The sequence below is a fragment of the Genypterus blacodes genome, unplaced genomic scaffold (assembly GCF_046128005.1).
Source record: "Genypterus blacodes isolate CSIRO-AG114 ecotype Tasmania unplaced genomic scaffold, CSIRO-AGI_Gbla_v1 ptg000019l_1, whole genome shotgun sequence".
Lineage (NCBI taxonomy): Eukaryota > Metazoa > Chordata > Actinopteri > Ophidiiformes > Ophidiidae > Genypterus > Genypterus blacodes.
Genome location: NW_027466832.1, coordinates 2,505,981 through 2,533,716, shown reverse-complemented (window position 1 = coordinate 2,533,716; position 27,736 = coordinate 2,505,981). Strand labels below are relative to the sequence as shown.

General features: G+C 41.7%; 1 protein-coding gene across 2 annotated transcripts; it reads left to right on the top strand.

The window, feature by feature from the left end:
* The first annotated feature begins 247 nt into the window (after positions 1 to 247).
* trappc8 (trafficking protein particle complex subunit 8) lies at positions 248 to 27,596 on the top strand. Of its 2 annotated transcripts, XM_076141570.1 has the most exons (30): positions 248 to 553; positions 2,829 to 3,038; positions 3,719 to 3,802; positions 5,478 to 5,567; positions 6,178 to 6,352; positions 7,378 to 7,531; positions 7,901 to 7,997; positions 9,958 to 10,220; positions 11,110 to 11,225; positions 11,825 to 11,975; positions 13,225 to 13,325; positions 13,791 to 13,896; positions 14,104 to 14,235; positions 14,405 to 14,629; positions 15,091 to 15,196; positions 15,821 to 16,015; positions 16,489 to 16,652; positions 18,155 to 18,229; positions 18,362 to 18,467; positions 19,118 to 19,272; positions 19,416 to 19,855; positions 20,199 to 20,355; positions 21,781 to 21,877; positions 23,425 to 23,493; positions 23,616 to 23,662; positions 24,106 to 24,303; positions 24,964 to 25,065; positions 25,265 to 25,404; positions 25,710 to 25,799; positions 26,456 to 27,596. In XM_076141570.1, exons 1-30 carry the CDS (start codon positions 397 to 399, stop codon positions 26,688 to 26,690), a joined length of 4,437 nt encoding a protein of 1,478 aa, XP_075997685.1. In that variant the 5' UTR covers positions 248 to 396; the 3' UTR covers positions 26,691 to 27,596. The 2 variants fall into 2 exon arrangements, with proteins under 2 accessions (XP_075997685.1, XP_075997687.1); XM_076141572.1 differs by lacking the exon at positions 3,719 to 3,802.
* Positions 27,597 to 27,736: the final 140 nt, after the last annotated feature.

The following is a 27,736-nucleotide window of genomic DNA, read 5'->3' as shown; positions in this document are numbered from 1 at the left end:
CCCCTTTCTTTAGGAAACCAATTTAATAGGTTGAAGGTCTACCTAGGTCTACCTGGATTCGATAGGATATTATCATAGGCATGGGGAGTGAATGACTGTAGCCTTCTGACTCTGGTCCACACTCCAGAGCGGACGGTGGCAGTATCGCAACATTTCGCTGGACTGCCAACCCCCATATCGGAAGAAGGAGTGATTGTCAGTGCGCATGCGCAGCGTGCAGTGGTCACCTGACCATTTCAGAGGTCGACACAGGAAGTGGGTTGGCGAATTCAATATGGCTGTCATCTGCTGATGGAAGGGAGTTGTTTTCAACTCTAAATTCGACAGGCTTTAACTTTAAAACCCCCAAATATAAGACAATTGACGTTCTTTAACTGGACGTGACCCTGGTCCGATATGGCCCAGTGTGTTCAGTCTGTGCAGGAGTTCATCCAGGACTCATTTGTGCCGATGGTGGCTGTCTTATGTAGTGAAGAAGCGGAGAAAGTGACTCGCAAAAACAACCTGAATTTCGCGGAGCTTCTGAGGCCTTTCTGCAGACTAACATCCGAGGGTAAGCGGAACCTAGGCACACCGCAATGCTACAATGACAGGCGAACGCCCTCCACAAATTCGGCTGGTAAAAGAATGTCTCCTGCGCCCGCTGCTAATTCTCCTGTTCAGCTTGGCGTCAGTTAATGTTAGCGCTTTGCTAGCAGGCTCCATTCGCAGGCTGTGTGCGGACAGAATGCTCTCTCTCTCTCTCTCTGCCGACACCTGAGAGGACAGAGTGACATCTGACCGTTCAGCCTGTTAGTCGAGAGCCGGACTGCGGGATGACATGACATGAGTCTCAGTCAGTGCTGGAGATAGCTTAGCAGGCTAAGGAATGGGTCCAGTTTGTACAACCCACACCCCCCAAACTGTTATTTTACCTGTCAGCTTTGAGCATATGTGTTTGTCTAATATCTATTTATCGTGTTACTTAAAGAATGCATTTATTTAGTGTGTCATGCTTATGTGCAGATCTGGTATTAGGACTCATTTGAGTTCTCTGCTGTGATGATAGCTCGTCTCTTCTTGTTCGACCAGCTTCAAGGTTTGTTTGCCGTAATGCGAAATGTTACATTTCGACTCCGTGCATATAAGGAAACGTAAGTTAATATTAATCCAAGATACAAGCAATTGAAGCTGTTTGTTCATGGTCTTTTAAATAGCTGTTTAGAATAAGTAGATGTTTGTAGTTTGAGTAAATTCTAGGCAAAACAAATATTCGTCCACATGTTTTTTTAATCTTTTAGCAATATTCAATGTATATTTGTTAAGTTTAGTTTTTGTTTGATCGCCAAAGCTGAATGACCCCAAATAAACACATTGTAATGCATTTAAATATTTATTCAATTCGTGATTAATGACTGAAATAACCAATGTTTCCAGGGCCTCCAAGTATAAATGAAACAAAAATAAACACAACAACAAGTAAACGCACTGTAGCACAAACTAAAGTGACCATCACATTGCCTGCAAGGTACACAGATAGGTACCCACAGTCGCTGCACAACTCCAGAGTGTGTGTTTGCGGATCAAAGGGTCTTCACAGCTTTTGTCTTTGTTTTCAGGCTGTTGTTTCAGTGTCATCCAACTTGTTTTCAAAATAAGAAACCGGTTGTTGTTTAACGCTTGTTGTCATCATGTCGGTGTCTCGTTTGTTGTGTTACGGCTGTCATTTATGATTAGCGGTCCTAATTTCATATGGGGTGTTACTAGGTGATATAACAGCTACAAACGCCCAAATGGAAATGGCCACCGAACTGCTGATCCCTTCAATTTATCCCCTCGAAAACCAGCTGACAGCCCTCTGAAAGGGACGTGTCTTTCACAGGTGATATTCGCACAAGAATTGTATGGTGGGAGAATATCTTAAATATTAGAGTGCTACTAACAGTTAAGAGCGCAGTCTGAAAATAAACCAAGTGCCCTGACATTAATTAGGCATAGAAGCAGAGAGCATGGTAGTTAAAGACAGCTATCTGAGCCAGAGACCTGTCCTTTCCAAGTTGTAGCCTTTGGCAAGAAAGACATCTATGGCGTCACTCACTGATGCATCTCATCTTTGAATGAGAACACAAGATGCAGCGCCCAAACTATCTTTTTCCCCTTTGTTGTTTTTGTTTTATTCTCATTTTGGCTGGAGCGCTGCGGGGGAAAAACGATTTTTTGAAAATGTGTTTTCTCCCTGTTCTTTTGGCTTGGGCCCTGTGCAGAAACCCTTAGGTGCTGAGCCTAAGCTTCATAATGAGACGGAGAACCCTGCATCTGGAAAATATCAATATACTGCCCAGTCTAGATGGCTGGAGGAGTGCTGCAAACCATCTATCTTTGATATTAGGATATTGAGCACATAAGGTTCCACTTTGTGTGCTGGATGGTTCATGAAAGGCCTTTCCTCCTAGCCATGGCAGTGTTGTGAATACATTTACATGTGAACATTGCTAAACTTGTGCATCATCACACACAAATTGTAGTTGATCATGCTCCGGTTAATGCCTCATTGAAACAACACAGTTTTGACCTGAATATGTGGTCACATGATCTGGCTGATTGCAGACCAAAAGCCCGTGATGGAAGGCAGGCATCCGTGAGCTAGGTTGTAGTGTTGACTGAGCAATGCAAGCTCTTGGGAATAGAGCCGTTTTAGGTCAGTCAAACTGGTTCAGGTGTGTGTGGAGTTGGGGTTCTGGTGCTTACTCACTCATGACTGCCATTTTTCAGTTTCTGTCACAGGAAATGTAGTGTTCTAATCTGTTGTGATCAATAAGTGACTCACTGCCTGTTGTCTCGTGGTCAAGGTCACATACGGGACCCCAACAACCAAGTTCAGCCGGTGAAAAACCTTCGCATCTGCGTTAACAATGTGGTGGCCAGCCCAACTGCGGCCTCTGGTGCCCTCAGCCCTGCCCAGCGCCGGCAGTTGAATGAAGTGGTGTTATCCTGCCAGCCACAGGAGGGCGTAGTGGCTAACGTGATCACAGCAGGAGACTATGACCTCAACTTTAACGGTAAGTTTGAAGGAATTTCGTAAATGTAATCTAATCTTTACACTGGCCAATTTTCAGCCTCTCTTGCTGCAGTCTGAGGAAGTTGAGCGCCAGAGTAAATTTCTAATCTCTAAATCGTGTCTCCCAATTTACAAGAAAATTCCTGCTCATTTCATATTACTTGGTGTCATTGCTGCCCTGTTTTGCACGCAGGACACACACACACACACACACACACACACACACATACACACACACACACACACACACACACCTACACCTGTTGCGAGTACAAAGTATGTGCTTCAAAATTCACAATGTCTCTTTAATCTCGTTATCGTAATCTCGCGTGATTGTCATTCTTAGGAAAGCACTTAGGGTAGAATGAGAATGTTTCTCTACCCGAAGCAGGTCAGTCACTCCTCACTCTGGTTAGTACGCACTCATTTGCCATCCAAATCCAGTATAAAGTCAGAAGCGTCATTATTGTGATTCTGATTTGTACTTTGAGTTAGAACACCCTGACTTTGATCAGTTTCTACCAGTTAGTTTCTGAAAGCCAGTGTGGTATTGGATGAACTGATCCAGACCCTGCTCCTGCCTCGTTCTAAAGCTGATGATTTATACACACATGAGATGATTTTGGCACAAATGGGATGCGGCTAATATTCCACCTCGAACTCTCTGCTTCCACCTATCAGATCACTCTCTTAAAGCTAGCGTCCCCTGGTACAGTGCCTGGAGAGAAACACTGTTGGAAGTCAACACCTCCACTCACTACACAGGTATTATTGTTTTGTGCTTGCTGCTGTGGTTAGGTGAGAATCCTGCACTTCTCTGTAGTTACTGTCTGCTCTTACGTCTCCGTACTTCTTTCAAGGTGGTGGGCTATCTATAGAGATAATGTAAACATTCTTCTCTCTATGAGTGTTCTTCTACTGCTGGTGAATCCTACCTGAGCTGTGTAGTGCTGTATCAAATAAGTCTTTGGTTGCTCTTTGTAGCACTTCTAAATCAGGATGTTCCACTCTGCAGCTCAGCAAACACCCGGTGCTGAACTGTGGAGAAGCACAATTCTTTATATTCACCGCTCTTTGTGTTCTGTTTCAGCAGAGCCGACAATTACAGTAAAATTCTGTTACAGTACAAACTGCTTGATTACGTGTATGCCAAATAGAATAGCCGCCCCCATTTGGTTTAGAAAACACAAATTCATCAGCGGCTACACACTAAGAGTAAGCCCTCCCAATCTCTCCCAATCTTGTGTCTTGTCTTCCAACCAAAGTTCCAACCACCATGTCCTCTTCAACCCAGTGTTTTAGAACTTGTTCATAGTTGTACTGTTTCAGAGATACCCTGTGAATGTCGTTGATAAGTTGTAGGGGCTCTTAAACAAGTCTTATCTGTCTTTGTCATTTGTAATGATGTTTTAGCCACTCAGTGCATTGCTATGTCATAGTGGTAACATTGGGACCATTTGGGTCTGGGTTTGATTCAGCTGGGCTCAGGTTTGCTGCCTCTGGATAGGTATGGCTCCATTATACCACACACACATTATACATTGTGTAATTGGTTTAATGTTATCTGAATCAAAGTAAGTATCTATCTCACCTCAGAATCAGATACTATAATACTATTTGATATGTGATCTGTATTGAAACACATCACTAGTGTGTTTCCAATATGTAGTTCTGAAAGACTGGAGGTAAAAAAAAAAACCTGGATATTTTTTCCTATAGAATTGCTTAAATGAAGCACTATGAATGCCTATGCAAGACAATAACATACATTTAGACGGAGACAGTACAGCCTAACAAAAAATATAGACGGATACAGATAAATGTATCGGATGCTGACAGAGAGGATGATGGCCCCAAAAACCAACAGAAGCAATGGATTTGAATTAGTGGAACTGGAGGCTTTGACAACATCTGTTTGTAGTTGTGAGATAGATAGATAGATAGATAGATAGATAGATAGATATATATTTAGTTCCTCTTGATCTATAGGCTTTCCATTAGCTGCAGCCCAGCAAGAAAATCAAGCCATTAGGAACGCATCGACATGTAGTCAGCTGCACACATACACACACAGTGTATTTGTGTGTAGTGTATTTTTTTTTGTCCCGTTGTTTAGGTGAGGTTCTATAGTTAAAGATGCATTCATGGAGCCACAAATGTTGATTCTGATCTGATTTTTGAAATCACAAACAGATCATCAATGGCACAATATCAAACTCAAACTTAAATCTAAAGTCAGAATCAAATGTCTTCTATTAAAAATCTCAGGTATTACAGAAAGGACAAATATGGAGTAGAAATTAAAATGTGTCAAACGGCCCTTCTTTCTTTTCCACAGTTCCATATCCTGTTCAAATCAAGGCGGAACGGGGAAATTGTTGTTGCATTTATATTCCCAGCATTTTATGTGTTTTTCTAATGTTTTCCATGTGCTTTTTAGCAACCACCCCTTGGTTTGAAGCCTACAGAGAGAACTTCTTGCAATTGATGCCTGCCTCCGAGCATGAGTTCCTCAATCACTACCTCGCCTGTATCCTTTAGATGGCACCCAGACCACTGAGCGCTGCTTCCTTCCATTTCATTCTTTTATTTGAGTTAAACGTAGTCATGTTGGACAGAATCCAGCTCAGTCAATTTTCTTTTTATAGCCCGATATCACATAAATTGTCTTAAAGGGCTTTACGGACCCACATCAGGAAAATTCCCGCCTCCGCCCAAAGCTCTCTAGGAAGACGTCTTCCAGAGTTTTTGTTTGTTTCTCATGGGGAACACTACCTGGCATGAAAATAACTAAAAATTCAACTGAACTGTTTATTATATCTGCACTGTTTATTGTCTGTTTTTAATATCTCTTTTTTGTCCCCTGGTGCTATGAAGGTACATTTGTAGAGTTCTCTTTACAGTTATATTGCATAAAAGACCTGAGAGCAAAGGAGTAGAATTGAGCAATTTGGCATGAGGTGTTTTAAGTTCAAATTTCTTCTTGGTATGTTGCAAAATTAGTTTTAAACAATCAGATCTACTGTGACAGAGACCCGAGTTTCCATGTCAGGAAGGTTCTTGGCACTTGGTTCAGTCTCTTCTTTCCTCTGATTGACCTATTGTGTGAGTTTATGCCCTTGACGACGTCCCCTGGACAGGCCTGCTGGTGGTGTCCTCCAGTGAGGCTCTCCCTGTGGAGCAGTTCCTCAAGCTTTCACAGGAGCAACACAGGATTCAACACAATGGAGAATACACCCATCCCAAATGGTTCATCCCAAACACGCTCAAGTACTATGTCTTACTGCATGACATGAGCATCGGCAATGAACAGAGGTACTTGCAAGAGATACTATTTTCCTTTCTATCAGTGTCTTTTTCTCTCTCTGTCTCTCCATCTTGCTCTAATTATTTCTTTTCATTTATATCATTATTGTCACTTAATGACATTTGTTTTTTTCCTGAATCTTGGCCCGCTATAATTGGAGAGCGATGTATGTTTGTTTTTGTGTTTGTAATGGAGTTGCAATGAGCACCATTCCTCCAATCGCCTTCAAAAGTGACAGAAACATTGTTCAGAGGTCCTGCATGTGCATAGAGTGCTTTTCATTACATTTGCGTTTTTTATTTTACGTTTTATTTGCATTAACAAATTATTGTAGTGGGAGATGACACACACTCTGCTTGATGATGATGATAATAATGATAATAATAATAATGATGAATGAATGACATTTGAAGTCGAGACACACACACACACACACACACACACACACACACACACACACACACACACACACACACACACACACACACACACACTCCCCCCAGCGGAACCACCTTCAATGGTTACCACAGGCCGACCACTCATCAGCTCCCTCTCCAACCTCACCCCAGAATCAGACCACACCATCTCTGAACTCGCCCTCAAAGCCCATACTCTTAAAATGGCTGCAATTACAACCGCCCTCAAAAACCTGATGCTGACCCGAACCATTACAGGCCCATCTCCGACCATCCCTTCATTTCCAAAACCCTTGAGAGGATGGTTGCCGCCTAACACCAGTCCCCTATCTGGATTCTGCCCCAAGCAGTACTGAAACAGCCCTGGTTAAAATCACCTAAAGAGCTCCTCCGTGCAAATCTGACTTCCCATTTTCACCTCCCAGAGTTGAAGTTCACATGTAGGCAGTGTCCCCATTAAAACACATCACTTTAGACCCCACTACCCTTATATTCTTTGATTGATAATGTTGTTCTAAACATGTATCCGTCTACGTACGTGTGGGATGGGGTGTGAGGGTTGCATAGAAAAGTTTGTCCTTTGCAATAACAGAGGATGTTTTGTTTTCCTGCTCCAGGGCAGATACGGTGTATGAGGATATGAAACAGAGATATGGTGCTCAGGGCTGTTACCTGTTGAAAATCAACTCTCGCACCCCATCAGTCAAGGAAGATGAACAGATTCCAGACCCCTGGAGTCAATACATACATAGGAACAACCTGCACAACCAGGTCAGTAGTACACCTTCCACAGCATTCAGTTACTGATGATGGAGCAACCTTTGGGAAAAGATGGAAGACGACTTGGTTTAAATGGTAGCAAAACAACTTGACTTCTTGATTCTTAATGCAGAAGTGTGTGAAAATGTCCTGTGTAGCAAAGTGTGTGTACTAGAGTAGAGATATTTGTGGCTCAACACTAATTTCCTAGTTAAATTCTCATGTTACATATATGTATTGGTTAGGACTCTCCTTAGAAAAAGTAAGATAGTCTTAACATTTTTAAGACTTTGTACATTTTCAGTTCTTTAAAATGGACCAAGGAAGACTACCTTTTGTGTAATAAATATACAGTGTGTGTTAACGTGTCCATTGTTTTAGGACATGAATGATGACCTGGCTCCAATTTCTAACGATGCTGCTGTGGAGAATAGTGTCGGTGTAGCTGAAGCGGAACCCCATCAATCTACAGAGAAAGGTCAGTCAATCAACCCTACTCTGAAAGAAAGACAAATTAACCTATTAAATGAATGTGCAGTGGTTAAACAGTTAAGAGAGCAATTGCTCAAAAATATATGAAAGAAATCATCTATGTACAGCGGACATAGTTATCTGCCGGCAAACAATCAGCTGTCACACCCAAGCTTGGCCTAACATGGATGTCAACATCATAATAAAATCACTTTTCCAACTTGATAAGGGAAAGTTTACACCCCATATTTCTCTGCTTCATTTCTTTGTGAAATTCAGTTTTGTTTACAATTTTCCAAAGTGGTTGATTGGTCATCAGGGTTCTTTTTATTTCGGCCCGACTAAGCTCGAACATAAACTACCTACTACCAGGCTAACCGTGGATGAAGTTAGCGAGTTAAGCCCTGAATCTCACTTTGTAGTACAAGCCCCCAGAATGTGGATCTTCAAATGATACAATGCCGTTCTTCTGAAGGCTGATTATTCTGAAACCCCAATAGTTTGAAAAACATCCAATTGGGCCAAAAGCCATTAAGTCTGCTGGTTTTAACAGTTTCAAGCACTTAATAAACTGAATTAGCACATGGACAATTACATCTCAAACACAATAGGAATAGCACATTAGCGTTAACATCACATCACCACTATTGCTGTGGCCAACCTATAGTCTATGTTTCACTGGGTTTCGCTATTTGTATGAAGGTTTAACGTTACATGTTTATTGGGGTTTATAAGAATCAGTGTGTCTTGGTTATACAATCCAAGTCAATTTACAAACTGTGAATGATCAGAGAAGTTCTTACTGTGTTGTGTTGATTTCCTGGTTGCATCATCATACATGGGAAAAGAGAATGTGTCGCAACTTCCTATGTCCTTTTGTAGTTTTAGTTGCCACCAGTGTGATTGAGACAGCTGATTGTTCCATTGATTTTGTATACTATTGTCCACAACTTGTTATTTAGAGGATATGTAGGTATTTTGTCCAATGCGTGGTGATTGAATTGCGTGAACATCTTTTTTGTTGTATTGTCGTTTCAATGTTAAAACCGCAAAAAAAACAATACAGGGGAGAATTTGTCTTCCTACCATAGGGGCACCATGGCACCAAGGTACTATGGAGTGGCTGTCTAGCTATCGGAATGTTCCTGGATCTATTCTGGGCTCTTTCTAGGAGCCCGTCTAGGTGCTTTTCAAAGTGTTATTGAGCAAGACATTCAACCCCTATCTGTTCCTGATGTGCAGGTTGCCTCCTTGCATGCCCCGCCATTGGTTTGTGAGTTTGTGTGTATGAATGGGTGGACAAGAAGAGTCCATTTACCCTTAGCCTTTGTCACCAGTCTGTTATTGTTGTACAATTTCTGTATACTGGATGTAAGCTAGTTTTGAAAACTGATGAATATATTGATTATTTCAGTTGTCGAGTGATGGATATTTTTATATGTATATAATCTGAGTATATGTGTCCATTAGAGTCTGTTTCTTTACTTTCAGGGGGACAAGAAATTCTCAACTCATAATAATTTGATACATCATCATGATTCAGACCTTTTATGTGGAGAGGATAATCCATTTAACATATAGACCCGTGCTTTGTCACAGACGTGAAGACATGTTGTGCCTCATGTGATGATGTGTACCATTTCCATTGGTTATCTAGCAGTGCAGAAAGCGAGTGATTGGAAGGCTTGTTGTCTTGCACAAGGCTGGTTGCTTACTCACAGAACGCATGACTAAATGGCAGAACACAATTACCAAACAGAAAGAACGTTGTTGTCTTGCTTAAAGAGTGCAATCTAACTTTGTGTTTCTGCCCATTTGTTTTGTCACTGTGCGACTGCAGAGGTTAGCTTAGCATCGCACTGGGTCATCTTTGGCACTTTGGTGAATAGTTGATTATATGTCAATATTGAGGGTTTTGGAAAAAAATGCTAATAAATATGATGATGTGATATGTGAAACTATTTCAGATGGAGCGTTCAACAGTCTCTGCAGCCATCCTCTAGAGCTGGACTCAACAAATCATTCAGGGAACCTCCCTATGCTTGGTATCCTCAATTCTGACACCAAGAAAGTTGCAAGAGATCCTGAGAGTGCGGCAGGTGTAGTGGCGAGTCACGGGGCATGCCTGACCCTGAATGACCACGACCGCATCCGACAGTTCATACAAGAGTTCACTTTGAGAGGCCTGCTACCTCACATCGAGAAGAACATTAGGCAGCTTAATGACCAGGTATACAAACATAGACACACGTTCAGACATGCATGTACACACAAATGTTATCCCTGCTTTTGTAAAAATGATTGATCACTTACAGGTAGTGCTCGTACCATACCATTTTAAGCCTTTGACTATTAAGTGTTTTTTCTGAATAGATATTTGGTTGCCAACACAGTTACCTTCATTGTAAGTAATGCAAGGCATAATTAAAGCAATGTGTCCACCAAACGGCAGTGAATATTGTGAGCCTATTCTTAAATGACACAAATTAACTGTCTTTGTGACTTCATGCTTGCAAATAATACCTGTTTTGTCCAAAGATTTTCATTGAACAAACCGAGATTCTGTATAAACTCTTGTTCATTTTTCACAATTAAATTATGGCTCAATCAGTAGGGTGGCAAAGGCTTAGCCCATTTTAGTCTGTAGACAATATGGAAGAAGATGGAAGAATTATCTTGAATGTGGGAAACAAAAAACAAATAATACTGGGGAGAGAAAATACTAGCCAATTCAAATATCTTATCATTCTGAATATGAACGCTGACATGATAGATCCAGTGTTCTAAATACAACTGCAAACACACTTCAACAAATCTGATGTGACTCCTTGTTTTGTCAGAAGATCTGTAAATGTCTGTCAATTAAGTATTGTTACATTGTTTTACATTTTGGGATCGACATGGTACTGGAGTACAAATATTTTTGATGTCCCTTGTATGAACCAGGCTTAGAAGCCTTTGCATGCATTTTCTCAGCTGGTAGACATTTTTTGATTAAGCAACATGTACTGTCTATTCAGCAAACAACAGTCATAGTCCAAGTTTACATCTTTCTCACATTTATGAAGTCCAGGCAATGTGTGCATGCAAAGAAACTGATTGTCTCGTTCTCTTGACAGCTTGTTTCCAGGAAGGGTCTCAGTCGATCTCTGTTCTCTGCCACCAAGAAGTGGTTTGGTGGAGGGAAGGTTCCAGAGAAGAGCATCAGTGAGCTAAAGAGCACCTCCTGCCTTCTGTGAGTACAGCAGTGATATTGATCACACATTCTGCATCACTATAGGATTGTGAAGATGATAAAGTTAGATTACAAGATTATTATTTGTATTCAATACACTCTGAGTGACAAATAAGCTAAACCTTTTAGTGCACTGGAAATGATCAAGAGCTGGTATCGGGCAGTTTAACGTGTTTTGGGCATCTGTACAAATGAATGGAGCAGCGGAAAGTGAAAGTTTGGTTGAAGAAATGTCAGAGTTATATGCTAGCACCTCTGTTCTTAGGTGTGTTCACGCCATGGCAAAGTCTACTCTAAATGAAATCATACCTTCTATCAGTTAATTTGGCCTACTTCTCTACAACATGCTGCACATTTGGGAGCTGCTTCTTCTTCTGCTTCTTAATTTGCAGCTTGCAGTCGTCCCTCCTGCTTCAGGCAGCAGTTATAATTCAGTCTCAACTGCCACTGAATACATCTTTATTCTCTTTTCTATATCTGACATACTGTATATTCATTATGTAAAGACAAAATCCAGTTTTCAGTTATTTGTGAAATTAATGTGATGAACACCTGTTGATAAATGATGGCGGTCTGACCTTTCACCTCTGCGATGTCAGCTATCCCCCAGAAGCCACTGAGCTACAGATCAGGAAGATGGCCGACTTGTGCTTCCTGGTGCAACACTACGAGCTGGCCTACAGCTGCTACCACACTGCCAAGAAAGACTTCCTTTCTGACCAGGCCATGCTTTATGCGGCAGGGGCACTGGTGAGAACATCACTACATACTGTATAACACACCTGTCCTGTCTATGTGCTCCCGTTTGATTGATGTCAACAGCACAGTTAGTCCACCTTGCAGTTACATTTTTATGCTATAATAAATGAGTACTGTTGTTTAGATATCAAACGGGATGCCAAGATACCAAAACCTTAGCAAAATCCATTTATACATGCTAGACATTTAATACAAGAGAACTTGAACTTGTATTTGACAAAGTTATTTCAGCAGTTTGTGTTTTGTATTGTTTATTCACTATGAATATCAGTTTCATCCTCCCCTTACTCAGTTATATAACAACAGTGGAGGCCCTATGGAGTAATTATAACTGTTGATAACATATAAAATGCCAACAGATAATGTGGAAAAACTGGCACAGACAGACAGACAGTTGAAAAAAAAAAACATTTACAAGGAGCAACGGTTGTAGAAGGCATGATCAGTTTGCTTTATGGGAGCTGAAATAGTGTGCACATTAATTTCTGAGCACATGCTCTGGAACAGCTATGCAACCCCCGTTTGAGGTGTGTGATCAGCAGCCTCAGAACAAAACCTTTCCTCTGGTACCTAATATTTCCAATGCAAAAGCTATTCATCAAATACTCACTGTGCCACCAATACCTTAGATGAAATGTATGTATTTTGAATGCCATAAAAATGGCCATTGGTGTTTAGGCTCTGAAATTCAGTTTGAGTTAATTTCTGCTATTTCATTTATTTATTTATCCCTCTATTTATTTATTTATCTTGAGGGAAATTACTGTGCAACAGTCGCAGTACAAGTAAGAAGGATAGGGGGGCATTGATCTTAGGTTACCGTGTCATCACCACCAAGTCTGATGGCCACAGGAAGGAAGGATTCCTGTGGTGCATCTTGGAGGAATGAGTCTTGTGCTGAAGGTGCTACCGTATGAGGCCAGCGCCTGGTGGAGAGAGTGAGAGTCATTGTCAGTGATGCTACTTAGCTTGCGCAGCATTCTCCTCTCTGACACCAGCACCAACAAATCCAGATCAACCCCTGAGATAAAGCTTGATTCTGTTTAAAAGACCGGAGCTTCCGCAAGAAGTGGAGTTGGGGTCTGGCCCTTCCTGTACACAGCCTCAGTGTTCTTTGCCGTGTCCAGTCTATTGTCCAAGTAGCCTCCTAGGTATTAATTGTGGTCTATCTAGGACTTTTTGTCTCTCTGTGTATCCCTGTCTCTTTTTGAAATGACTCATACCTGCCTTTGTCCTGTAGGAAATGGCGGCAGTGTCGGCTTTTCTGCAGGCCGGAGCTCCTAGGCCGTATCCAGCACATTATATGGAGACTGCAATACAGACCTACAGAGATGTCTGCAAGTATGAATTTGCATTTGCTCTGTTTTCATGAATTATACTTAAACAGTATAGGTGTCTGCCTTTTCATTTAATTTATTCATGTATTTTCTTGGGTCAGGTATAAAAAGTGCTTGTTTAGTTTTGACCCCAACTCTTTAAAAACGTTATGTGAGGTATTGGTTATTAACTATATGCGGGGTTGTGCTCAATAGTGAAGATTTCTAAATTGTAGCCTGAAATCCTTTATGGAGATATCACTGATAAATGGAGAAAACATAATTTACTATAATTCAATTACTTTCTGTAGAATTATTCAATTTCCACTATACAGAACAGAAGACACAAGCATTACCTTTGTGTAATTATATTGAGTGCTTCTCGGACTTTGATCATGGTAGGTTGTCTAAGTGAAGAGATGTTCTCTCTGTCTATTAACATGATTACTATTATTATTATTATTAATTCGACAACCCTGTGCCTCAACAGAAACATGGTGCTAGCTGAACGCTGTGCTCTACTCAGCGCTGAGGTACTGAAGAGTCAAGGAAAATACTCTGATGCAGCAACTCTCCTCATTAAGATGACCTTTGAGGTGAGGCAACTGCTTCCTGCATGATTTCACAATCGGTGTGTGGGTTAAAATTATGGCCCCGCATAGCCATCTGGTCCATTAGTAAGAGACCAGTTATCCATCCAGTCACAGCGATTGATTAAAAACACATACAATGTCACACTTGTCCTAACATTTCACTCAATCACTTTGTTTTAAATGTATCACTTTGTGTCATTTTTGTTCTAGGACTCAGACTTACGTAGTGCCCTGCTGTTGGAACAAGCAGCCCACTGCTTCATTAATATGCGTAACCCCATGGTGCGCAAGTTTGCCTTTCATATGATCCTCGCTGGCCATCGTTTTAGCAAAGCAGGACAGGTAAGCCTCTCAACCGTTGTTACACTCTAACCACGGGGGTCGGGAACCTACGGCTCACGAACCTACTTTATGACTGAATTCATTGCCATTCTTATCCCTCTTTTCACGCTTCTTATATCCCCCTCTTTCTGGTCTTTTGCTCTTGTCTTTGCTCCTCTCTCTTCTGTAGAGAAAGCATGCATTACGCTGTTACTGCCAGGCCATGCAGGTGTACAAGGCGAAAGGTTGGTCTTTGGCAGAGGACCACATCAACTTCACCATCGGTCGCCAGTCCTTCACACTTCAACAACAAGAGAACGCCGTATCAGCCTTTAGGCAGATCCTGACCAATGACAGCAGACAAACGGCCACACAGCAGGGGGCCTTCCTCAGAGAGTATCTTTATGTTTACAAGGTAACATCAGTTAGTGCCTATTTATCTACACCTATGTCATGAATACATTGCCACAAGCTACAATTCCTGAACACAACAATTGTTTTGTCTTTAAATTCCCTATGAACATGCTGACACAACATATTTACCTGATTAGAGTAGGACTAGTAGATACAGTTGAATACCATACTATTGGCTTATGTTATATGATGATGGAAGTTTTCATTCATCTGGTTTATTGATTAGAGAAAAATGATATATATGTATGTATGTGTGATGTATGAGAGTTTATTCACACAGATTGTGACCAGGCCAATGTTCAAACATACAAAGTACTGCTTTACTAGGCAAAGTTCACCATGGGTAATATCATGTGAGCATAGCATGTGAAAAATCCTTGAAACCACACACTGTATGTCCATGTATACTTATACTTGTGTTATGGTTTGTTTACTCACGGAGCAGTTTGTGTGTGTTTTCAGAGTGTGACCGGTGAAAGCGAAGTGGATCTCCCCCTGCTTCCTCTGCCATGCATTGACAGCTCAGCCACCAGGGTCTACTTTGGCCATGAACGCCGCCTTGCAGAAGGTAACATACATGTACCTGGACACATTTTGTTGACCCTTACATTTCATCTGAAACATTTATCCGGAGCAAATTCCAATGTAATTTAGTTATCGTCGTTCTCAGAGACTGAAGCCTATTTCCCACTGCAAGACAGAAGCTTCTCTCCTTTTTTAATATTTTAGTCTGTGACAAAAAAGCCTCAGATAGTAGTTCCCACAAGCAGGATATTGCACATCAATTTTGGTGGAAGGAAAAGTGGAGCCTTTACCAAAGGAGAGAAGAAGATGACCTTTTTGAGACACGCATGTTTTACGTAAAATCTGCGCGCCAAACCAGCGCAAACGGCTTAGTAAATCTGGCCCCAAGTCCTAAAACGAGCTTCTGTCTTGTAGTGTACATGAATACTGGAGCAAGGCCATGTAGTATCTTATAGGTAAGAAGTAAAAGACCATAAAATCAGAACTGGCACTGACAGGAAGCCAGTAGATTCTTTAGCTAGATGTTTAACCTTTCAATTGAAAGGCTTGTGAAACAATGCCACCCAGCAGTGCTTGGTACAGGAGCCCTTCCATGACAATACTGTTTGTACAACATTGATGAATGCTTACTTGCAGCTTTCCACTCTAATTGCTCAATGATGTGCAGGTGAGAAGCAAGCAGCCACTCATGTGTCCCTGGACCAGGAATATGACCAGGACCTGGCAGCCATGTGGTGTCACCTGGAGGAGCAGGTTGCGACTGCTGCCAACCGTGGCGTCCTCCCAGCAAACTTCCAGCCCACCCAGTGCTGTCTGAATAGCCAGACAGACAATCTGCGCTACCCCCTGGCTGTCGTAGAGGGTAAGAGAATAGAAAGAGGGCATAGAAAGAGGAATGCATTGTCTATAAATTGTAACCCTTCTAATACTGAGGCATAGTGATGGTTCTACCCAAGTTAAGTGTATGTTGGCACTCTGACACACATATTATCGTCTTCTTCAGGAAAGTATCCAGTGGATGCCTACAAGTTTAATGTATGGAATATATACAGTTTTAGAATGGTAATAAAGTTTTCAGTGCAATTTTCAACTGGGATTATATGGAGGTATTTTAATTATCTACATTTTTAAGTGTTTTCAATGACCAAATAATAATATAGTGGGACTTCTATTTGGTAACTGCCTATCTAGTTGATGTTGGCACTGTGCCTTTTATGCAGCCCTCTCCTGTCTTTTTTCAAACCTTTGTAAAGCAGTTGCCTTTGTGTCTGAATCGTGCTATATCAAAAAAAAACTTTCCTTTCTTTTCCTTGCATTGATTTTGTGTCTCTACAGAGCCCATAATAGTTGAAGTGACATTCAGGAACCCTCTTAAGGTTTCTCTTGCTTTGTTCAACCTCTCCCTGCTCTGGAGCTTCACTCCCGACGGGGCCACTACACCGCAGGAGGAGACGGCAGGGGACGCCAACACCAACGGCAAGGAGTCGGTGATTACAGGGGTGAGGAGAGAACAATCATTACACTAGACACAATAGTCCGTTCTTACAATTAGGCTGCATACTTTGAATGAGAAGACACTGAAATTGGAAGGGAATTTCCCAATGAAGAGGAGGCACACAGAAACCAGAATGACCAGATGCTTTTTGGCACTGGGGAATCAACTTCTGATGTGGGATGCTGGTCATTAGTTTCCCCTCAGAGTCTTATTTGCTGCGATGTATGGTGATTTTCTAAACACATGCTAAATGAATTACAATTGTATATCTCAAATCTATAAATTGATAACAAATATTTTTTGGGAATGAAAGTAATCCTGTGTGCAGGAGGTGCCTCAAATAGAACAGAACTAATGTTACAGGAGAAGGGACACTGCAATGGCTTGCATCAAATTAATGTTTCTTAGCGCACCATCCTTGTTTACAAAAGGGAGAAGATAGCAGATTACTGATCTAGCCTCAATGGTTTACTATGGACTTTGAATATCCCAATTAATAATTAAAACAACCGAAAAGAATTTTGTTGAATTATTGTGTCTAAACTTAACAGTATTCTGATAGTTTATTACACCACCTAAGTACCAAAGAGCAGAAGTGCAGAAGTGCAGAAGTGGCAGAAGTGGCAGAAGTGGCAGAAGTGGCAGAGGATGGATTCAGAACAACATTCAGGCAAAAACAACCAGGACACTTCTTATTACAATATAGCAAGATTTATTACACTCGTCAGTAATATGTTAGCTGTCCGTACTATGTGAGTTTAAGTAAACACAAGATGGTGACTTAATCCACAAGTGTGGAGCTTGGGGTTACTAAAGTGTAGAAAATAAAGATGGCAGACTAAGTTCCAGAGAGAAGGAGCTAATCTGCGCTTGTGAAAGTGAGCCCATACAAAAGAACTGATGGCGAAAGTTAAACACACACATGCCTGAGTCGAGCACAAACTGGGGGGTCCTGCCGTTCCTGCAGTTTTGTTTTTTTTTAACACAAAACACAATGCAAATTACACAAACATCTGAAATTGTGTCCCCATCCTTCACACACACACACACACACACACACACACACATTCACCGCAGGCAGCTAGCAGCCAGCGCCCGTGGAGCAGATTGGCGTTCGGTGCCTTACTGCACCTCAGCAGTGCCCTGGCGGCAAACTGGCAACTCTTTGCTTGCCAGTCCACACTTTTTGGTCCACAGGGGACTCAAACTGGTCACGCTCCGGTTCCCAAGCCACGTCCCCTATGGACTGATCTCCCAAAGTAGTGAGATCAGTAGACGTAATGAGACAAAGAGAGAGGGAGACAAAATCTCCTCTCAGCAAGCTCGTCTGAAGAGGTTGATGTGAAAGTTCCCACCGGCTCATGAGCAAGATGACGTCATAGGTTGTGGCCAAACTGACCAATGATGGTTTGAAAAGTGGTCCATGGGTGGTCTCACACATGGGTGTGAATAGTGGAGGAACAACCAAAACATTCGTCATTTTACAGATATTGTTTTCTATTGCAGATAACACAGGGAAATGATATAATTACCACTGAGGTCATCCTAGAGTTTCACTTGAGTCCAGAAGACACCAAAACGGTGAGCTGCTCTCATATATCTTGGTGAATGACATCTTGCAGAGTGTCTCAAACACTACCAAATTGCAATGAAATGGCGGCCTCAGCTACAGTACACTGTGCTAATACCAGTCACCCTTTGACTTCTTCTCAGGCTCGACTCAGGCTGCTGCCACACAGGACGGGCCAGCTTAATATCCAGGGTGTAGTGTATAACCTGGCTGCTACCTCCTCTGGAGACACGGTGCAGGGCACTGAAGGTAAATTCAGTCAATGTTACCTTTATTGTTCTACACTTATATTGATTCAGCATTAAGGTGTAGTTGTTTGCTCCACCACATGTGATATTTTGTAACCCAGCTGCAAATGTTTGAATTGATTAGAATTTACTGCCGCTACAAATGATGTGATGCTGAGCTGTTATTCAGGTTGGCTCAGTCCTATGAGGGCCCTTCCAGCAGGTGTTCTGTCCTACCTTTAAATTAATAGCTTGCTCCTTGTATCCCAAGTACCTGAGAGCACACCTGAGATCTTGAAATACGAGGTACAAATGTGTCTCTGATACTGAAATTGGACCCATGATGGCATGTAAGACTCCCAAGGACTGTTCTTAGGAGCTTAGGGCCAGTGTGTGTAAAACTTCTCTCCTAACAACTGAACTGTTCTACCTTCAGAGATTTCAGAGAGAGAGTCATATTGCATTAAATTAAATATATTTCCCACAACCTTTACCTTAGTGCATTCCTCTTGATATCTTCACATTGATTGATTGGAACCATTTCCTCAGTAAGGGGACTGCATTTTGAGGAGATTCTTCCACATGAGTACTTGTGTCTATATAGATAAATGAAGAATTAGAATTAAGAAAGTAAAGAAATGTACAAGGTGTAGTAAATGTTTCTGTCTCCAGACCAGCAGACGTTAGATTGGGTGGTCCGTGGCAGACAGGACCTGCAGATCCGTGGCCCGCGGCTTAATCAAACCAAAGAGGACAAGATGTTGGTTCGGCATGGACCTGATAGACGCTTGGACCCCATCATAACACCACCTATGCCCCTGATGGAGGTACCACCACTGCTTCTACTGACTCCTCACCTTAGAGACACACAGCTCAAAACACTCCTGCCCATATTGCCGTGAAAGTACAAACAGCTTGAGTGAGAGAGTGAGTGTGATAATAATTTCCTCTCTGTCCTTGTGTGCCTCAGGTGTTCTTCTTGCAGTTTCCCACAGCTCTTCTCTGCGGGGAGATCAGAAAGGCCTATGTCGAGTTCTGCAATGTCAGCGGTGTTGCCTTGTGTGGCTTGCGAGTGGCATCCACACACCCAGAGTTCTTCACGTTTGGCAGTCGGGCTACAACACCCGTCACACCCCTCAGCCCGACCTCAGCCGAGAACTGCTCTGCCTATAAAACCTTGGTCACATCTCCTGAGGCTCAGTCAGGCTCAGTGGGAGCTGAGATGTTAGTTTTAGCAGAGGATTTCAGTCAGCCCTCTGGTGTGATGGAAATACCAGTAGAGGGCGGCACTCTGCGGCCCGGGGAATCCGTCCAGCTTCCACTCTGGCTCAGAGGACCTGATCAAGAGGGAGTGCATGAAATCAACTTCCTATTCTACTATGAGAGCAAAGATAAAGGAGGAAAAATCAGGTACAGTTGAGGGGCTAAGTCGTATACAGGAAGAATTCACTCACCTTGATATCATATATGTTCTGCCAGTGGAGCACATTTACATGAATGTGGTGGTGGTGGTTTATAATTTACAGTGAGGAAAGTGTGATTAACGTTTTGATCCTCATGAAACAATGGGATTTATCATATGGTTCACTGAGTAAAGAAGATAGAGCAATAGTAATACAAAACCAATAGTGTCCATGTGCTGAAATGCTTATTTAATATTGCTCTATAAATTGCTTACATTTGTTTTCTTCTTAACATTCTATTTTCCTTCCCCACATTCTCTCTCGTTTGTCCTCTGTCTTTTAACATGAAGTCACCGGGTGTTGCGCCACACAGTGTTTATCTGTGCCAGTCGGTCTCTGAGTGTTCGGGCCTCTGCCTGCCACAGCAGCATCCCTGCACAGGAGAATCAGGAGGACAGAGCCATTGGGAGCATGTTGGTCTTTGTTGATGTGGAGAATATCAATACGGTGAGATACACACTTAGTCTTTCAATTGCAACATTTTATTTGGAGCCAAGGAATGTAGTCTTGATCTCCTGTGTAAATGAGATTATAATTTACACATTGATTAATTAAGATTTATTACGTACCCCAGTGAGTTATTTTGAAATCAACATCTTGAGGCCCAGGTAAGTAGTGTCTGTGTTTACTGTCACTGGAGTTCATAGGTGATAAATACAGTATTGTCAAATTTCAGTGCTACCGGTGTCATTGTGTGTAAGTGTAGGGGTGCTGTTTTATGCATTCATGCGAACAATTGTCTTGGACATCTTCTTGCTCTCCACAAGGAGTAAGTGGATGGTTTGCTGCTTGACGAAAACTCTTCTTCTACCACTTAAACTTTCAACCACTTCCAGGATAGCAGAGCACGCTATAAGTCCTCAATGGCTGTAGTTAGTACAGTACAGTTATACTGTATAGAGTGGTAGATTGTAGTTTATACTACAGTGATGGTATCTGTCTATATCGTTTGTTTGAGGGTGGTTTCTTTGGCTTGCCCCGACCTTGTCACAGAGTATGGGAGAAGATCAATGCAACATTTTAGCTGCATCGTTTGACATACTGTTCCTTATGAATCTGAATGTACCTGGGATGTGAAGAATAGGTTTGAATCAACCATGATACTGAGCGCATTTTAACTCAGAGACTGATCAGGTATAGGGCTTGCCTACAGTTTTTGTCACATTCAGGTGACTGCAGGATTGGTTTAATCAATCAGTGACATGAGCCATTGCAGCAGAGAGTTTTGATGTAGTATTCCCTGACAACACCGATCATAGATTTAACACTTTCTCTCTATCTCTCTTTCCCCTCTTCTCCCTCTTTCTATAAAAAAAAAATGATCACCAAAATATCCTAAAACTTTAAGATCACTATACTTTCCCTGTTAGTTGTTTTCTAATCTATTCCCAGATCAGTTTAGAACAACCCCTTACCTTACCAATTTATGTTGATGAATAAATTGGCCTTCACCTTTCTCAGTTCCTTCATCACCTTGTTTCTTAACATGGTGAAGTTGTGTTTGTCATTTGCTGGTTTAGATTTCCTAGCCTAACCCCTGTATTTGCTCTCATTGAGAATGATCTATCATGTTTAACATCAGACCACCCCCTTTTCCACCAGATCTATCTCTTAGGAACATATTATAACCATGTAGTCAGAGTCGCTGGTAGGGATTTTAGAAGAACGGGTTTAATCTGATTACATTCTGAAGTGACACTGTGACACCGCTCCTTTCTTTTCCTGTATGGCTAAGCCTACTTGCTTGTTATTTATTTTTTTTCGCTTTTTATCGTTTCATTTATGGTGTGCACTCAGATAGAATAAGAATAAGAACATGCTAACTGTTACCTTGTTTCTGTCGTTCTTCTCTTGTATTTATGGTTTCTTCAGAGTGAAGCGGGTGTGCGTGAATTCCATATTGTTCAGGTCTCCAGCAGCAGTCGGCACTGGCGGCTCCACAAGTGCATCAACCCAGCCAAGGACAAAGGTGCGTCTGAGTCACCACGGCTTCAGCCTCTTTCACTATCTAATGTTGTTGCTTTCCATGATGTACTAGTTCAATTATGTATTTATTTTCCAATTTAAAAACTGCCCCAAAGGGATACTTTCATTTAATTTCCCACAATGTCTTCCCAAACTTACTGTGTTGTGATGTTACTGCTGCCCTTATGGCATCACAACCTGCTAATAATGCAGTCACGGTATGAATGTTGAGATATTCGTGCTAGCAACTCAAACACTCAATTATACAGCGCCAACATGAACCAAAAAGGACAAAGATTCTAAAGCAGCAACAGAGCTGACTCATCTCCCCCTTTTGTTCCAGTGGTGATCTATTGTGTGTAGAGTAACATTCACCTGTCCTAGGCAAGGCAAGGCAATTTTGTTTATATAGCACATTTCAGCAGCAAGGCAATTCAAAGTGCTTTACGATAAAATAAAATAAAAGCATCAGGAAAAGAAAAGGACACTTGGATACAATTTAAAAACAGAAAAATAAAAATAAATAAAAACTAGTTTCCCCCCAGATTTACACCTCAGTTCTTACAAAGTAGACAAACTTGTACAATTCCCCATATAAAACACAGTTTGCATATATCAACTTTCCTTTACTCAAGGCTTTATGATCAAATACAACATTTTGGTTAAATAGAGGTTTAAAGCGGAACGCACAAATTAGTGGTAAGTAACGTTAACTCTTTCAGCAGAAAGCTGAATGTATCACATCACACTCACATTTCTGTGTTGTGCTGTGTTTGTTGAAAATGGTCTTTTGTGCCAATGAAACCACAGGACAGAGTTGGTTCATTTGAATCCATTCTCTATTTGTCTAAGTGGGTGACTGTTATCTTGCTATTAAATATTTTTTTTAAAGGGTCACTAAATGAGCTACACAAGCAGTTTTATCTTGCTAACAGCTCGTTCACAGACAGATGACGGGGATCATTTTTCAAAGCAGTGGTCCAAAGAATACATCCCATGGAATCTGAGTGTTATTTTGCTTCAAGTTCTTTATTTAATATTTAGCATTGAAATATTAGAATCAAAGCTGCATTCCATTTTACTTACTTAGAAAGAAAATGACAATAACCTCATAATAACAACCTAGCCAACTTCAAAGGTGTGTATCATATGATTGCAAAATGTTGACCTTAAAGTCAGTAATAATGAACTGTTGAAACTATATTGCAGGAGATAAATAAATGTTATACTTTAGTTGAGTTATTGTGCTTAAGGTGAAGGAAAACATTTGATTTGAAGACTTCACCAGCAGCAGCCTGGAATTCACCAACATTATGCTGATGGAAATTGAGACAGCTCAACAAATACTCTCTGGAACAGTTTAAGAAATACATCCCTAAATAAGTATTTCACTTAAAGGAAAGGGAGACTGACCTCCAGAGGCCCTTACCCATACTCAAATATAATCAATTTTGAACAGATTCAACAAATCCATCTATACTTGGTGAAATAACTCTTTGACTATGAAGTAGCTGTGACGCTTCCCCTCACATCTGCTGTCTTTACCTCCAGACTGCAAACTCACGAGCAGAGAAAGAGCCAAGCTGTGCTTCAGAGCCATGCCATGCAAACCCCAACAAGGTACTCTCCCTATACTATACGAAAATTGTTGGACCACAGTCACATTTCTGCTCTGGAATAATTGATTATAAATAATTAATTAATTACAAATAATTTTGCTGTGCTTTGTCTTTGGTTTTCAGCTGTAGGGAAATACATTTTTGCAGACCTGAATCTGGGAAATGAACGGGTAAGCACATCTGTTACACCAATATGTTGATGTGAACCGAGCAAAGATTCTTGTTTTGAATTCTTGTTCAACACAAACTGGAAAAAAAAAAAGTTCAAGTTAACTTTATCTGACTTAATAATTAGTCTTTCCTGGATCAGCTATAGATATAAAACAATATATTGTGTGTAACGTGGGGGGGTGGGGGGTGGTGGAGATAGACAATATAAAACAATACAGGGCGGTTGATCGGTCTGACGGGAGGGAGATACGATATAAAACAACACGGGACGGCTGATTGGCTGATTGGTCTGAGGCGGTGATTTTCCTTTGGGAACCACTGCAATAGTGCAAATCTCCTTCTCCTGTGGTAATACAGTGCATTCAGAAATATTCAGACCCCTTCACCTATTTTCCATTTTGTTGTCTTCTTCTTCTTCTTCTTCTTCTTCTTACCCGTCCAGATCATCAGCTCCACCACACCATGTGGTGATTTCTACTTCCGTTGCTGTTGGAAACAGGAGTCTCCGCGAGTGATTCCAGCATCAACTAGGTCGACCGCACACAGCAGGAGCCAGAGCGCTGTCCCAGCTGAAGACAGCATCATCAGCATTGTCAATAAGTGCAAGGAGCTGGACCTCAACATCATCATTATCTGGAAGGTATAACCACTTTGCTTATTGCTGCACTTATTTTATTCTTCCCAGGGAAATGTTAGGTGCGTCCAGAAACCATGTTTTCGGCTTCTTGGGTCGTATCAAGTTTATTTGTATAGTGTCGCAAATATAAGAGAGAGGACAAAGATGATTGGAAGGTGTACGAGAGGGCCTAAAGATGAAGTGATACAAGACAGAAAGAGAGACCCCATTCTCTGGTTTATGCACACATCAGTACTGACTAACTAAGGCTAAGCTTTGCCTATGTTAGCCTAAACTAAACCTAGGCTAGCTAATCACTCTCCTGTACTGTAAAGCCTGTGTTCACTTCCTGTTTATTGGCAAACGAGTCACAGTCAAACTATAGAGAGACTAAGTAGGCTTTAGTCAGGAGTTTAATATCACATTGAGATAGTGCCTCTTTCATTTCATTTCAATACAACTGAACCAAATGATGACAGAGTTGTTTATAGATGTTTGTAAGATAGCTAATTCCCTCTGCTAATCTGCCAATCAAAGAAATGTGGCTGTGATTGAAAAGTCACAATTGGCTTGTGACTATGACCCTGTATCTAAGCTAAAGGAACATCCCGTTCATGTGTGTGTTAATACTTCATTGTGATGCTGGTACTGGAACATCAGTGTGTGTGGTCTTTGTCTGTGCAGGCCTATGTAGTCGAAGACAACAAGCAGCTGATCCTGGAAGGCCAACTCCACGTGGCTCTGCAGACCATTGGCAAAGAGGCCTGTTCACTGACTACCAAAGAGGTGCCAACACACACACAAAACACTCTCACCTTCTTGTTGAGCTCCACATGTCAACATTATGGGCTTGATTTACAATGCAATTTCTGTCCAGGCGGCAAATTTCTGCACTGCCGCATGTTTTCACCTTTAAAGTGAATTACATTTATTATGCATAAAAAATAGGGGAAACTTAACATGAGCTGCTGTTGTTCTTTTGCAGGAGAATCAGGAAATGGTGCTGCTTAAGTTTAAACCGGAGCTTCCTCCTCCAGTGGTCTCTCCATCTGCAGAGCTGTCCCACCTCATCAAAACCAACCTGCTGTACCCTGAAACCTACAGCCACCCGTTTGTGCAGGACAGGTGATACACACATACACGCACACGCACACACACACACACGCACACACACACGCATACATATGCACACAAGCTGCATTAATACAGTGACAGTGATGGCGGCGAGGTTTGACAGAAGGGTCATCTTCCAGTCATTGAATAAAAGCCTTAGAAACGTATTTGTGTTCATCAGAATAAAATGAGTTTTAAGATTCGACCTTTCAACTCCAGTCTTTGGGTCTGAAAAGCTGCTTTGTCTGCTTCAAAGGTTTCAATGGGAGTCAAACAATCTGAATGTGTTAATAAGGTGTGTTTCCTTCTGTGTACAGTCTGTGTGTGGTCCCGGTCACTCTGTCTCTGTCCAACTGCTCATTGGCTCAAGTGGACGTCCTGATTGACCTGCGACACAAAAGCCCCAGGTAAAGCCTCTATCCATATCATCTGGTGTGTGTGTGTGTGTGTGTGTGTGTGTGTGTGTGTGTGTGTGTGTGTGTGTGTGTGTGTGTGTGTGTGTGTGTGTGTGTGTGTGTGTGTGTGTGTGTGTGTGTGTGTGGTTGCTTATGTTTTTATGCCAACTTCACATTTAGATCAAACATTTGAAATGCAGACTTGAAATACAGAATTTTCAAATGCCGTTGCTGCATCACAGAGCTCAAAAGAATAAACAACACTTTTCTAATATTTCTAGCGAGAGTCACTTTTATAAAATCAGCACAAAAGTGTCATATGGATTCCCAATACTAACGGAACCAAAGCCAGTTTCTGCGGTTCAGTTGGTTGGAGTTTTATTCACTTCATTTCTTGTTTGCCATTTTATTGCTGTCCAGCTTCGTCACAGGCTTTATGTGGTTAAATCCCAATGAAACCTCTGTATTCTAGGACTAATTCATAAAACTGCAGCTTACAAATGTAAATTGGTCCTGTGGTTCCATGAAAGAACGTGCAAGTTTTTTTCTTAAGCTGCAGCGTTGTGATGTATTGTCTGGTAGACTGTGTCATGGTCATATCGGTCATTTGGTGCCTGTTTGAATGTGACCTCCCTCTTCTTCGTCCCTTTGTCTGTCGTCCCTTTCAGCTCGGAGTCTCTGGAGGTCCACAGTGCGTTCACCTGGGTGGGTCAGACTCAGTACAAGCTCAAGCTGAAGGCACAGGAGGTGACGTCTTTAGCATTACAAGCCTGTTTTCTCCAGGCGGGAGTCTATAACCTCAACACGCCGCGGGTGTACGCCCGGGTAGCAGAGCAGGCCGCCGTGTGTGAGAGCAGCCAGCAGACCGCCAGCCCTGCCCTCATCATCATCACCAACGCCTGAGCTGAAAACCCATCAGTCAGCAGAGCCAGTGAGCAGAGTGCGGGCCTCTACACGGCTCAAACATACCATCAACCGTCTTTTTCCAATGCTTGGTGTTGGACAGCGGGAGCAGCAGCAGTAAAAGAGGAAGAAGGCTTATATTAAGTAAACTGTTGTTTTTAGGCTTTAAGCTTCCAATTGAAGTGATCCGATCTTAGAATTGTCTTATATTTGAACAGTAGATATGATGAACGTGATGATGGAAATGTCTTGATCCACCCTTCAGTATCCCCCCCCCCCCTCCCGCACTGACTTTGATTTTGACATTAATACAAATTGGAAGATTTAAAAAGTGTACTGTTGGGTTGATGGATGCAAAGAGCAAAGTGAGGTCACAGAAGGAAAATACTTATCGCTTTATTGGTTTGAAACTCATCTGTGTGTGTGTGTGTGTGTTTAGTCGCCTTGTGTAACGGGCCCAACGTCTCTACAGTCGCCTGAAACTCTTTCAGTCTTCCTTTTTTCTTCAGATACTCCAGTCAACGCACACACACAGTCCGCCATCATGAGGGCTGAATCTGTTGTAAAATGAATGACTTAATTCCAGAACAGTTTCCAAATGTCAGCGACGGTCACACGGCGTCATCCAGTCTCCATCCATCCCACACTGCTGTCCTTTGGTTGAAGCTAAAACCTTCAGTCTGGTCCTGCTCATGCTTCACTGTGCTTCACTCTTACAACAGACTGTGACATCCTCGTGTGCTCACAATTAATGTCCCAGAATACCACCTGTCAGCGTTTGGCTCCCCCTGTAATGGTTGTGATGAAGCACTTCTGTGTTTCTCTGACAGCTTTTCTGAGAAGTATGTATTATATTTATATGACAAATTGAATGTAAATATATAATAAAACTGTTCTGTACTGTAAGAGGCTGCCTGCCGTGTGATGCAAAAGGCAGGGAAACGTTCCAATTATTGTGTATTTTGATAAATTTGAGTCTCTTTAAGTATGGCAAATATAAAACACTTCAGTTCGAAATAAAAGCAGATTTGGGGAAAAGGATAATG